The following is a 13,242-nucleotide window of genomic DNA, read 5'->3' as shown; positions in this document are numbered from 1 at the left end:
CTGGCAGATATTTAAATGAAATTTAGCATTTCAAAGTTTTTTGAAAATATTTTAAGAGTATTTAATGATAGAAATTAATATGGGTTTAATTTGTTATACTTTTGATTTTAAAGAAGCTGTTAGAGGAAAAGTTAAATTCTGAGGTGATTGTCCTCTGAGTGGTGCTTTCTAAAGCAGCATTGATGATGGAGGAGTATCAACTCTAAAGTAAATCTGATTTTAACAAAAGGGTTGAATACTGTGATGTGAAGGATTGTATTAAAGTAGTGAGTGGAACTGTGGTTTCTCTTGTACTGGATTTTTAATTGGACTGATGAGTTGTAAACGTTGCTCTGCAGACTGAAAACAGTTCTTTCTTGGTTAACACAATTTTGAGATCAGGAAACATCATATAGAAAATTATGTTGGACTACAGGCTTTACTGGATAAGTAATGATTGCATTGTTAGCGAAGAGAGTTATATCTTGGAGGCTGGAGACTGAAGAATTAAAGTGAGCACTATCAAAAGTTCAGCCGAGTAAAAATGTGTGAAGGAATTGAAAGGAAATAGTTAAATGTCCTTGGTCATTTACATTTTTTTAGAAGAGAGCATAGATTTAATAAGGTTCAAAGGATGAGAGAAAGAAGAATAAGATACAGCCATCAACTGAGTGAATGTCTTGCCTTTATTTTCCATAAAGATGTAGCATTGACTACAGGAACAAGGGCAGGATAGATATTAGAAAAAAATTACCAAGTATGGTGTGGAAACAAAACGCAAAGGTCTTCGAGTTCACATTGCAAAAACCAGATGATTTCCCTTTCATGACAATGAAAGAACTGGCATATGAAGTTGCTGGTCGGGTGATAACTTTTTTGATGAGTCTATTAAAACAAAGATTCTGCCCTGTAAATGTAAAACACAGGATTTGCATTTCGTAAGGGGGAAAAATGATCCATACCTCCCAGAGAAGCCACTTGACCTCAGTCATACCCAAGGCTTTGAAACAAAATTTGGTGGGAAACTATAATTAAGGTTGTGGATTTAAATGAAAATAGGGATAAAACGTGATATGGATTTAGCAAAGACAGCTAGTTGCAAATTAACCTTGTATCTTTATTTTCAACAGTAGGATTGTGCTAGAATTTATATATATGTGGTATTCAGAAAAGCATTTGATGCAGCATCACAGGGGCAATTACTACTTAAATCCTTGAAGACAGGAATTAATGCAGCAATTTTAAGAATGAATACTGGAGTGCTTTGCTGAAAAATCAATCAGTAGGAATTAGGTGGGAAGTCATCAGTCCTAGGTCTTGGGTCTTGTCATATTTGGTATTACATTTAACATTAATGGTAAAAAGTTTGAGTGTGCTGGTTAAATTGCGCTGGCATACAGTGAGGAGACATTGTCAATGGGGGTGGGGGCAATCAGGCTCTCAAACAGAGAAATTGGATGATCTCAAGGTCCAGAGTGACTGAAATAAGGTGATATTGAAGAGTAAAGGGAGGAACATCTGATATAGTCTTTTTGATATCTGCTAAAATCACACCAGAAATATTAAAAACCGTTTGGATAGTCCATGTTCAAGAAAGAACGTAAACTGGTTTTGAGTAAACTTAGTTTATGAATTGGAAGAAGGCTTATAAAGTGAGTTTCTACATCAGCCTTCCATTAATGAGGACACAAAACCTTGCCTCAGGATGAGCTGTGTTTACAGAAGACATTTAGATGTCTTCATTGAGAGCCACAGGTGTTTGAACTCAATGATCCCTGTGTTTCTCTTTTCTAAATGCAAAGATCAAATATGCTGCGTACTGAAACCAAAAATAATGTGTAAATGTCACTGTTGACAAATTTATCAGAAGATTCAACAGCAGACAAACTGTATTTTGGCTCAGATACTGTAATTATGAGATGCTGCAGGAAATTTGTTCCACTAAGGAAGAAAAGAAGTAGTGTAATTCCCAGAAAATAATATCTAGTAGCATGAAAGCAAGACTATGTTAGACAAAAAATATTTCAGAAATGAATGCGTCTTACTTTTCTTCATTATCATCAAAATGTGCCTAGTGAAGTACTGTGATTATTTGAAATAAAACCTTAGAAATATGGAAATTGTTGCTAGCAATTAAATATTTTGTAGCAAATACACACAGGCTAACAAGCAATGAATTGCTTCTGCCTCATTTTCTAATATGAATTCACTTTGCTCTCTTTCCTTTTTATAAGAAACATCGTTCAAGATAAAAATGACATCAAACTGAGAATTTTCTGTGGCTCTTTTGGAGAGATGAATCATAAGCAGTGAGCTGTCTGTTTTGTTTGCCATTCTGAATTCAGCTTGCTGTCTCGTCTCTCATCTCTGTTTAAAAAAAAAGTAAATCAAGAAAAAAATGACAACATGCTTCTCTGTAGCTGTGAACGGAAAGCAGAAGCAGTCAGTCTAAATGCCTTGTTTTTTACTGTTCTGGAAGTGCTTCTCTTCTGCAACGGGGATGACAGATAGTCTTTTTTTTAAACGTCACTGCAATCAGATATATGGGTGCAGCTTTGCTTTACCGCAGCATGATGCAGTTGTGTATAGTTCAGCGTGCTGTTCTTGGGAACGGACAGAAGGAGAGCAGCTGACCAGAGTATGCAGAGGATATTCATTAGAGGGGTTTTTTTCTAAAGAGACTGGTACGTGTGAAATTCCTTCAGCTGCAGAAGAGGCGTTTGCAGTGGGGCTTCAAGTTGATACACTCTGCTCGCAGGAGGAGGTGCACACACTCAGTCTGTCAGCTTCTAATGGAAAAAAGCTTCAGACAGGCAGACGGCACGTTATTAAAAGGCCAGCTCAGACACCCTTCAGGAAGATATTCTAACTGTGTTTATGGAACAAGTGCTGTGGTGCTGCGTATGCCTTAACCAACCGGGAGAAATGTGCCCAGTTGTGGAACGGAATCAATGAAAAGACATATCGAGGGGCTGAGGGAATAAAATACACGGCGAATAAAATTAAGTACGAGCCCTGAAGGAAGAGCAAAGGACAAAATCTCACGGTGTGGTTTTGTTGTTGTTGTGGAGCTTTTTTTTTTTTTTTGTCACGCTTACCTACCATGAACGGAAGAAGTGGATCTGCAGAGACTTCATTTCCTCCTCTGACCCCTCGTTTACATCACTAACTGGTGACAGTTACATCTCCATACATAGTACCTGCCACTTCAGCTGCTCAGAATTATAGAAGCCTCTTTGTATGCAGCAGACATGGCTAGCCAGCAGGATTCAGGCTTCTTTGAAATCAGTATCAAATATTTACTGAAATCCTGGAGCAATAGTGAGTAGCAGAAGAGTAATCTTTTCGTATTACGCATTGCTTGGTAAAGAGCTAGGATAACCTAGAGAATAAAACCTTGTATTTCTGTATGCTTGTGTTATATAAACCGAGTAATTTTTGCTTCCGTCTGCTCTAAAAATCAGAATGTCAGAGATTTAAATGGGTTTCATTAACTGCAAAGACTGTGATGAGATTATACTAGATTTTGCTTGACTGAATTCTCAAGTTAGGCTGCTTTCTGGCTCTCTGTAACAGTACATTGCAGTGAGTGCATTCCAAACAGCATTTCCTGCCTACATGTTTATTTGATCAGGCTTTATCTAAATATGTTTGAAATGCTGCTTAATCGCAAGGGTGTGGCATTGCTCAGAAGGTGATTTTTATTAATTGTGCATTGAGGACAAAAATAATGGTTATACTTCAGGTCTGAAAGTCATTATTTTAATGTGATGAAAAGCAAAACATCAGTTACTTATAGCTGTACTTCCCACCCTCTGTGCTTAATTTCAGAATCTTGTGCAATATTTCCATCTAGAAAGAATCCATCTGTTTATCTAATCCAAGCTGGGTTTTACAGAATGTAAACAAATGACATTTCAGTCTCCCTTGGTCTTTTCAGAACTGCTGTTCCCTGATTTCCATTGCTGTCTAAATCAATCACACTTCTGATTTTTAGCAATATTATGTAATATGAGTTTCTGTATTAAAATAGTATTTGCAAATAGATTCAGATTAGGTAAGGCCATTGGATAATGCTGGTACAATTTTGCTTTTTTCATTTAAAAAACATGAATATGATATTCCTTTTCCATACTAGCTTATATTAACAGGATTGGCTCTCCATAACAAATTGTCTTAAAAATATAGAACACAATGTCTCTGGAAAAATCCAACTTGGTTACGTATGCAGTAATGTTCTGATCATCCCAGTATCTATAATTTAATAGCTTCTGCATGAAAGACTAGTATTTAGAGATGCTATGGTATAAAAATTTGTACCTTTGCAAAATCTACCTAGTGCTAGGCATATATCTGAATACCTGCAAAGAAGTAAAAATAATTCTGTTAAATATATTACATGCTAGGCTTGTCTTCATTAAATGATATCCATGGAAACTGTATTTTTCCAGGTCATTTGTATCCTCAGTAACACTGTAGTGCTTATTTGAATCTGTTTTTCGACCACAAGTGTGAAGTCTCTAGGGAATAATACTATTACCTAAACAGCATAGCTTGATTTGCCCTAATTATAAAATAATTTGTGTAGATCCATTACATTTCAAATCAGTGGTATTGCAAGGATTGCAAGATAATTTCATGACTTATTTACCTTTTGGACTAATGTTAATCAAATAATGAAAACATAAGTGTGTATTGTGACAGCAGATATTTTTATAACTAGTTAGTCACAGTTTATGACAGAAGAAAAACAAGTCACTTCTGTGGTGCAGAAATCAAATCAGTTCTGGCATTATTTTTACAAAATATTACTGTAACTTTAATGCTGAGTAAAACTAGCACATAAGAATACAATAATTACTTTATTTTGAAAATAAATGTAACATTAAAGTGTGTAGAAAGTATTTTTAAACAGCAAGGGCATTTCTAGCCTGAAATTAAAAGTCCTTAAATGAAAATCTGAATTGTTTTAGAAAAATAGAACTGATATATGAAAAATCATTATTTCTGACATTCTTTTAGCAGATAAACATGCTTTCCACTGCATTTAGCTTAAACAGTAAGATGAAATACGATAAATTAATCCAGATTGATTTAAACTTGTTGCCAGTTTTTTTTTCCTTGCAGTCTGGAGGGCTGTGTTTGGAAATCTGTACATAGCCTTTCTAGCTGAAAAACAAACAATTTGATAAGAAGACAGTAGGGAGTTCAAAAGACCTAGGGCTTTCTTCAGCTCTGTTATATGATGGGTGGAGCAGAGGAAAACACTTCCCTTGCTTGAAAAACTGCTGTGAAGCCTGCACATGCATGCGCAGGAGCATGCTTTTCAGAGAATAGGTGCTGTTTCTGCATACCCAAGAGCAGAAGTAAGCTGTAAATTATGCTGGGGCATTCACCTAGTAGAAGGAGTTTTAACATACTGTTTTAAAAGAAATACAAGTATAGGTGCTAGAGTATATATTTTGCTGCAATGGTAATATTCATAAAGGTTCTATTCATAAATTTTTCTGTAAATTGGCACTTTAAAGCAGTAGCTTCAAGCTCTCTGTTTGTTCTTTCTGGGCTTTATAGTTCGATTGAACCAATCCTTTCTGTTGACTTGCATTTTAGTTTATACAGAGCATTAACATTTTCTGATAGGTTGCCTAGTGCACCCTTTGCCCATTCTGTACCGTCAAATATCCTCAGGTATTCCATCGATAGCACTTTGGACCAGTTTTGCTCCAAATGCTACTTGCATTCTTGACATACTGGGCAGGATTTCAGTGCAGTATCACAGAGCACTTTCAAAGGTGTTCACCTAGTGTGCTTACTGCTTTACCATGTTCATCAGCCAGCTAAGAAGCTGGGTAATTTATGTGCACAGGAATTGGTTCATTTTAGGTACCTGTTACCATTATAATCAGGGTCATACACTCCACGGTGTATTCTAAGTAAGCATGCACTCCTGTTGCTCTTAGGAGAAAAAAAGGGTATGCTCATAGTCTGGCCCTTGAACCATCCCACCAAACTGAGAGACCTTGATATACTCCTGTGTGCAGCTCTCTGTAAAACAGACTTGTGCACTGCACATGCCAGTAAGATACTGTGTACCTTTTGCAGTTCTGGAAAATATTCCTCTAATGTGTTGGGAGATAGGGTAAGACTTGGAATTTTCTAGTTGGAAAATAAGAATTTTTTTTTTTAACTGAACTTAATTGTATTCTGATGATTTTTTTTAAATGCAAGTAGTTTTGACCAACTCTGCATTAGCCAACAGTATAAATTATATTAATCATGCACTGCCAGCTTGGCTGAACATGGTTCAAGTATAAAAAGAAAAGTACTAGACTGAAGATACATATTTCAATATAAACACATACTTTTTTTTTTTTGAAAATACTGCTAAAATGCCTATGGGCTATGCTTACTCAAGATGAGTAGTACTCAGTCTCACTGAGATCAGTGAGAGAACAAGAATAAAATAGGACTCAACCACAAGTAGGGCTATTAACAGCCTTCTCCTTATTTCTGTTACTAAAGTATCATAAAACACATTTTTAAAGAAATATTTGCAATTAAAAGAATAACACATAATTCAATTTCACTGAGAATTTTAATCTGCTCTTTCCCTAAACTGTTTTTACTTTTTGAATGATTTGGATGTTTCATTTTATTCTTAATTTAATTCTGAAGTAACATTTTTTGCATTCATCATTTGAAAAAATCATCTCAAAAACAGAAGTTAAAAAATTAAGGTACAAGAAGCTAGAGTGCTATCAGTATAAACTGTAACAAATTCTGTCGCAAATTCAGTGTTTTGCAGCTTCTAGATTAAAACAGCAATGAAGTTTATTGTTTCTTCCTTGGAGGAAAAGATTCTGTAGAAGAATCAAAATGGTACAGGTAGATGGCTCATTTGTGCTCTTGCAAGTCAGCTATTGCATGGGCTGGTAGAGACTGCACATCATTGTCTCCCAGTTACTAGAAATAGACTTTAAAGTGGCTTTTCTGTTTAATAAAATGAGAGGGCACATGTTGCATGGTGAACATTTTCATTTGCTTCTTCTCAGGGCCCTGTCTTTCAGCACTTGTTTCTCAGTGCTGAGTGTCCAAACAAGTGACTTTGCCAGCAGAGCGTCACAGGTCAGAGAAACTTCTGGAAGGTTTACAGGCAGTCCCTGGTGGGGGCCACTGCGTGGCCATCGTCTTGGAGAATTTTTTCTACCCAGGCAGGAGCAGAAATGAATGAAAGAATCAAGTACCCTCTGCAATAAAATTCACTCTTTCAGTGGAGAATGTTCTTTACCCATGAGCGAGAGAAAAAGAGCACAGTGGACAGTTTCCTTAGGTACAAGTCTGCCCCATGTATAAGATCTATGGTGCGCTATTTTGATGTTTTAGTAAGATTTTATTGTGCAGGTGGATGGTAATAGGCTTTAGGTGGGGGTCATGTATCTGTAACGTACACCTGTCTGAAGCTGTATATGCTACGTGCACCTCACTCTCAGGCTTAGTGGATGAAGCAAGATACCTGTGAAGGAAAGAAGCTGTGTCACATTTCTTATATGCCTTCTTAAGCAAACGTAAGTCTCCACATTCAGTAAACAAGAAGAATATGTCCTTCTTCCCTGCCACTCCTTATGCTGTGGTACTGCTACTCTTACTGGCCTGAAGTGAGCTGATTTGAGAAACTGGTGTGGCTGCACGCCAGCCTGGCGAGGAAAGGAGCTAGTGGAGCCACACACCAGCCCCATGAGGAAGCTATCTTGCTCCGAAAAGGGAGCTGGCTGCTCTATCCATTGAGCCTGCAATTAGAGCGCTGAGTATATTTGTCAGCTTTAAGTAGTCAGTGATTGACTGCAGAAAAGTGACTTGCGTCATAGTGGTTAGTGCTGTCTTGCAGTACATCTTGCTTTGTATTTGTCCTCAGATATGAACCTCTTGTCCATAGAGCTATAGGAAAAGGTATTAAAACAGACTATTTGGGCTGTTTGTGTTCTGGGCTTTCCCCATTTTAGAACTTGCATTTTGACAAGCCTCTCACAAGAAGTGAGGGAAAAAGGAAGTTTTCTGACTTTGGTGACCTCAGAACTCTTAAAAGACCTTGCAGGACTTTTGTTTATTTTAATGTTAGCCGTTTTACTGAGGACCTTCCAAAATTGTTTCCTCCATATTAGGAGTAGAAAAGGATGGCAGTATCAGAAATGTTCTGTGGCAAAATTTAGATGTTCTAATTTACAGAGTGAGTTTGCTTGGCATTAAGAAGTTTAAATTCTGGGCATAAACATATTTTAAGTGAAATCTTAGTTCATTGATTTTTGTGGCTAAACTTCATTCCTACTCTCAAAGTATAAAACAATATGGGAATATTAAAAATTGTAGGAAATCACTGGTATGTATTCCACAGAAGATCTGATAGTTTTATTAGTAGTAAAAACAATATTACTCTGTTATACTGTCAGTATCCACTTTGATTTATTAATTTGTGTTGTCTGATGTTGGAGTATTGTTGATTTATCAGAATACCAACAATATGGTTTTTTGCAATATAGTTTTTTACAGAAGCACCAAAGAAAAACCTAACATTTCTAGTGTTTCCTCTATGCATATAAAATACCATTGAATAAGCTGTAGTATCTGAATGAAATTTATAATATACAAATTACTTTAAGTGTGTAAAGTGTACAAAAATGTCCATTGTTGAGTAATGAAGGATATTTTCATTAGTACAAGCTGAAATGCAATTCAACATTTCTTTTGTATTTCAGTCACATTTGATGCACTCATTACATTAATATTCTAAATTCTAAACATTGTTTCATGTATTTATGTTGTGGATAGTAGGAAAAGGTCTAGAATTCTCATTGCTTTTGTTTGTCCAACTTTATTTATTCCTCCTAAACCTTTGTAAGCGATTAGTAAATGTCCTGACATGTTGAAATTGGTAGCCCTAGAGACTGAATTCCTACGGGAGCTGAACCCAGGATGGGCAGAGTGAGGACATGGCTTTACAATATAGGCAGTTACACTGATCTAACACTTTGCTGCGCCTGGGAATGGCAGTGCCTGTACCTGTTCCTGCTTCTGGATGTCAGAGGTGGTTCCTTCTTTGGGCCAATGCAGCATTCGCATCCCTCTCTCCTCTTCTTCAAAGTATCAGCAGTGAAGTTGTTGTTGCTATTGTTCTTTCTGTGATAAATTAGGACGGCAGAACAATTTCACAGAGGTAGCTGGATTATCTGTGAGTTGATGATTTTTCATATGCTGCAGTTACCTAAACTATGCTTGAATCAACTGTCCATAGAAAGAAAATCCTTTCTCCTTTACTACACTTTCTTCTGAATCAGCCCATCGTCCCATCCCATACCAATTGCTTCAGCTAAAAGGAATACTAAATAGGGTGTTCAAACTTCGCAACAGCTCCATCACCCAGATATTGTAAGCTTACATAGTATTTATATTTTTAAAGATTTGAAATATTAAGATGTTAAATAATATGGCACAGTGGGGCAAGACATCTGCCAAAAGGCTTGCCAACCCAATGAAGAGAGCTTTAACTAGGAATGACAGCGGAGGGAGATTACGACTCAAGTTAGATATCAGGGGACAGGGGTGGATGGCAAGGGGTGCAGGGCAACAGAAACAAGAGACACCTCCGGAACTGTAAAATGGAATGAAGAAACACCCTCCTCAAGTATACGTACAGAAATGCATGCAGACTGGAAAACAAGCAGGAGGAATGAGAGCTCTGAATGCAGCACAAGACTGCAAGATCACTGGAATAACAGGTATGGTGTTACAGCTCACACCTCTGGGGTGCTGCACTGGATGGATACAAGCTCTTCAGGAAAGACAGGCAGGGAAGTTGAGGGGTGGGGGTTGCTCCCTTTGCAGCTCAGATATATGGAGCTCCTCTGTGGGACAGGTGGATGACGGTATGCTTGAGAGTTTATAGGTCAGGATCAGAGGAGAAGACTTGAAGGGTGACATCATGGTGGGAATTCATTACAGGCTGCCCAAGCAGGGTGAGCAGGTGGACAAAGCCTTCTTCAAACAAGTTGAGGAAGCTTCTGATTTGCAGATGCTGATTCACATAGGGAACTTCATCCTCCTGCTATCTAGTGAAGGTACAGCAAGGTGGGATGCAAGCAGTCAAGAAGATTTCTGGAGGGCAACAGGAATAACTTCTTGATACCGGATGGACCAGCCAGGGGTGATGCACGGCTGGATCTGCTCTTCACAAACAAGGAAGAAGTGACTGGAGTTCAAGATCCTGAGGAGAGTGAGGAAGGAGCGTGACAGAGTACAGACCTTTAGGAGAGCAGATTTTAGATTATTCAGGAAACTGTTAACTGAGATCCCGTGGCAGACAGCTCTGAAGGGCAAAGGAGTTCAGGGAAGCTGGCAGGTCTTTGAGGACAACACCCTACAGGTGCAAGAACAGATCATCCTACTACGCAGAAAAAAAAAGTAGATGTATCGGGAGACTGGCTTTGCTGATTAGGGACCTTATGGCTGATCTCCAACGCAAAAAGGCAGCGTATAGGAGGTGGAAGCAGAGTTTGCCTACAAAGGAGGAATTTAGGAACATTACCCAGGTGTGTGGGCATGGTGTTAGGAAAGCCAAAGCTCAACTAGAGGTGAGAATTGCAAGAGACGTCAAGGAGCTTCTGTTGCTACATTAGTAGTAAAAGACTGAAAAAAGAAAATACAGGCCTGTTGCTGAATGGGACAGGGGACTTAATGAAAGTGGGCACAGATGAGACTGAGGTACTTAATGCCTTCTTTGCCTCAGTTTTCACCAGCAAGGTCCCCAGGCCTCTGCCTCCCAGGCCCCAGAGACCCTTAATACAGCACTTCTGATAAGGGAAGAGGTAGAACTTGTGCAAGTCTGGCATTTGGAAGAACAGTCTCTCTTTGTAGCAGGAACTACTGGGAAGTTTGGTAATTCCATATATACTTATGGTCTTCTGTGCATTTCATATAAGAGTCACATTTGAATCTGAGGGGTGGCAAAGGTTTTCTATTTATACCAGGCAGCAGAGCTTGCTAAAGCAAGGGGCTGAATGACAATACATCTGAGAAGCACTGGTTTCGTAGCTTGTTCTCAGCCAAGTAGCAGTGACTTCACTGAACTGTCAAGTGGTTTCTGGTTTCTGCCTCTGCAATGAAATACAAAGATCACCAACATACAGAGAGCATCAACAATATTGGTATTTGTGGACAAATATCAGAGTTGCTGATGCAATTAATATTACAGAGCCAACTGAGATATTCAGCTTTCATATGGCAGAATGGAGATTTTGGTGTGCATTTCAAGCCATTAGTTTGAAGAGAAATCTGAATGTCGTTTTGTAGATATTGTGGGATCACGACATATTGTTACACATCAACATAATGTGTCACTGATAAACAGCTTAATTAGGTGGTTGGAGCCTTTGCAGAAGATTTTCACACATGAAAAATTGGACCCTTTTGAGAGATGTGCTGCTACAAGGTCTTTTTCCTGATTACATTGTAGGCTTGCTGAAATTTGCTGTCATCAAATGTAGCACTAACACATGCAAGTGGAGCAGCTACTGTGGTTTTCAGTAGGCAACAGGGAGGTCAGAAATCAGGATTTCTGTACTGTCAGATTGTGGAGATTTAGATGGGTTACTCTTAGACAAAAATTGATAAAGTAGTGTAACAGATCTTGATTGTTATTGTTCTTGACTTTATTATTATGAAATTGCTGATGGTTCTAATTTTATTTTGAAAGACTTGAGAACTCATATATATCCCTTTAATTCTTAAGCAACCGGTAGTACCTAGGTAAGCATGAAAGACTGCCAAAGGTATTGTTTTGCAGGAATTCTACTATAATTAGATGATCATTATATTAACAGTTTTTTCCTAACCTCTAGCCATGTACCTCTCCTTTGTCTCTGTAACTTTGAAAGAGTTTCAACTTGTATGTGGAGTAAATTAAGCTGGAAAGGATGTCCATCTATTTATTTGTTTGTTTTGATACAGATTCCGCTGAGCAAGCTTTGTTGAACAGAACCATGTACAATTATCTTTCTTACTGCATTTCTGATTGCCATTTCTGAGCGTCCTAAAATGTCAGGATCAATTTGCTTTTTTAGTTAAAAGCGTATTTGTATAGATTTCTAGCCAAAGTTCTTCCCTGAGAAGTTTGTAGAGTAGGTGTCTGCATACATTCACAATGATACGTGGCTGTATATTTTCCAACTCAGGTTTGTTCTGTGAGGATTACAGAAATACCACCTCTGCTGAAAGTAGCCTAAGCTAGCTGACATCACCTGAAGTCTTGCTAACGTTTTGCAACTCGTCCCTTTGTAAATGAAATTATTTTTAGTCTACTTTCCTTTGGAAGCAAAGCTTATTCAGTTTCCTTTCCTTTTTTGAACCTGTTGACCAAATTCAGATAAATTTAGAGAAGGCTAAGGATCTTATAGATATTGAAGTTTCTATAGATTTTGTGAAATTAGGCTATTAGATAGTGAAGAGGGAAGTCCAGCTGAGGAAAAATAACAGCATAAGCTTCACATCTTCTTAGACATAAGAAAATCCGTGCTGGAGAAAGCCTTTATAAATGCCCCAACTGCGAGACAAGCTTCAGTTGCAAGTCACGTCTTTGTAGGGAATGCACACAAAAATCATACTATTGCATATTTTAAAAGACGTTCACAAGATGCAAACAGACATTCATTAGTGCAAATGAAGGGAAACTGCTGCAAACACCTTGCTTGCAATGGTGTATATTTTAATAATTTCCATGTAGTTCTTCCTGTATGGAAGCTTTACATACTTAAATTCTTTTGGCGTTATTACATGCATATGAAAGGTGGAAGTATTATTTCTTTATTCTTATGGCTGGGCAAATTGAGACAGAGAGTAAACTGAGAAGCACAAGATTACACATGAAACCTGTGTTAGAACTGGAAATAAAACCCTGTCTTCTATTGCTTTACTACACGAACCATTCTTCCTTCAGGCTGATGGCAGCCAAATGACACATTGTGAATCATGGTTCAACTAGTTATGATTTGTAATGAGATTTTTAATTGGCGGTAAGTAGTAATTTTAAAATGTAGATTTCCTTGGATTATTTTAAATTCCACAGGGTACGTATTTGTTGCTACCAGTGCCTTAGATGAAAATTACTTAGCTATAATTCTTTTCCTTTGAATGCTTTGTCTTTTTTCTTTCAGACAAATAACTTTACCACACCCTTTATCTAATGTGCCCTCAGAACCAAAGATAGTTGATTATTTT

The 13,242-nt window shown here is 37.7% G+C and overlaps 1 protein-coding gene across 7 annotated transcripts in view; it reads left to right on the top strand.

The window, feature by feature from the left end:
* The window catches only part of FRY (FRY microtubule binding protein), a 261,215-nt gene that overhangs the window by 78,377 nt on the left and 169,596 nt on the right, over positions 1–13,242 (top strand). For 2 of the 7 annotated variants that reach the window (XM_068930115.1, XM_068930111.1), the window contains exon 1: positions 2,550–3,300. The exons of the other annotated variants lie outside the window; for them this stretch is intronic. In XM_068930115.1, the coding sequence (XP_068786216.1) occupies positions 3,231–3,300 (70 nt within the window). In that variant the 5' untranslated portion in view covers positions 2,550–3,230. Of the gene's footprint in view, positions 1–2,549; positions 3,301–13,242 lie in introns of those variants that run through there. 7 annotated transcript variants of the gene reach the window in all.

The sequence above is a fragment of the Struthio camelus genome, chromosome 1 (assembly GCF_040807025.1).
Source record: "Struthio camelus isolate bStrCam1 chromosome 1, bStrCam1.hap1, whole genome shotgun sequence".
Lineage (NCBI taxonomy): Eukaryota > Metazoa > Chordata > Aves > Struthioniformes > Struthionidae > Struthio > Struthio camelus.
This window is presented reverse-complemented; position numbering and strand designations above follow the sequence as displayed.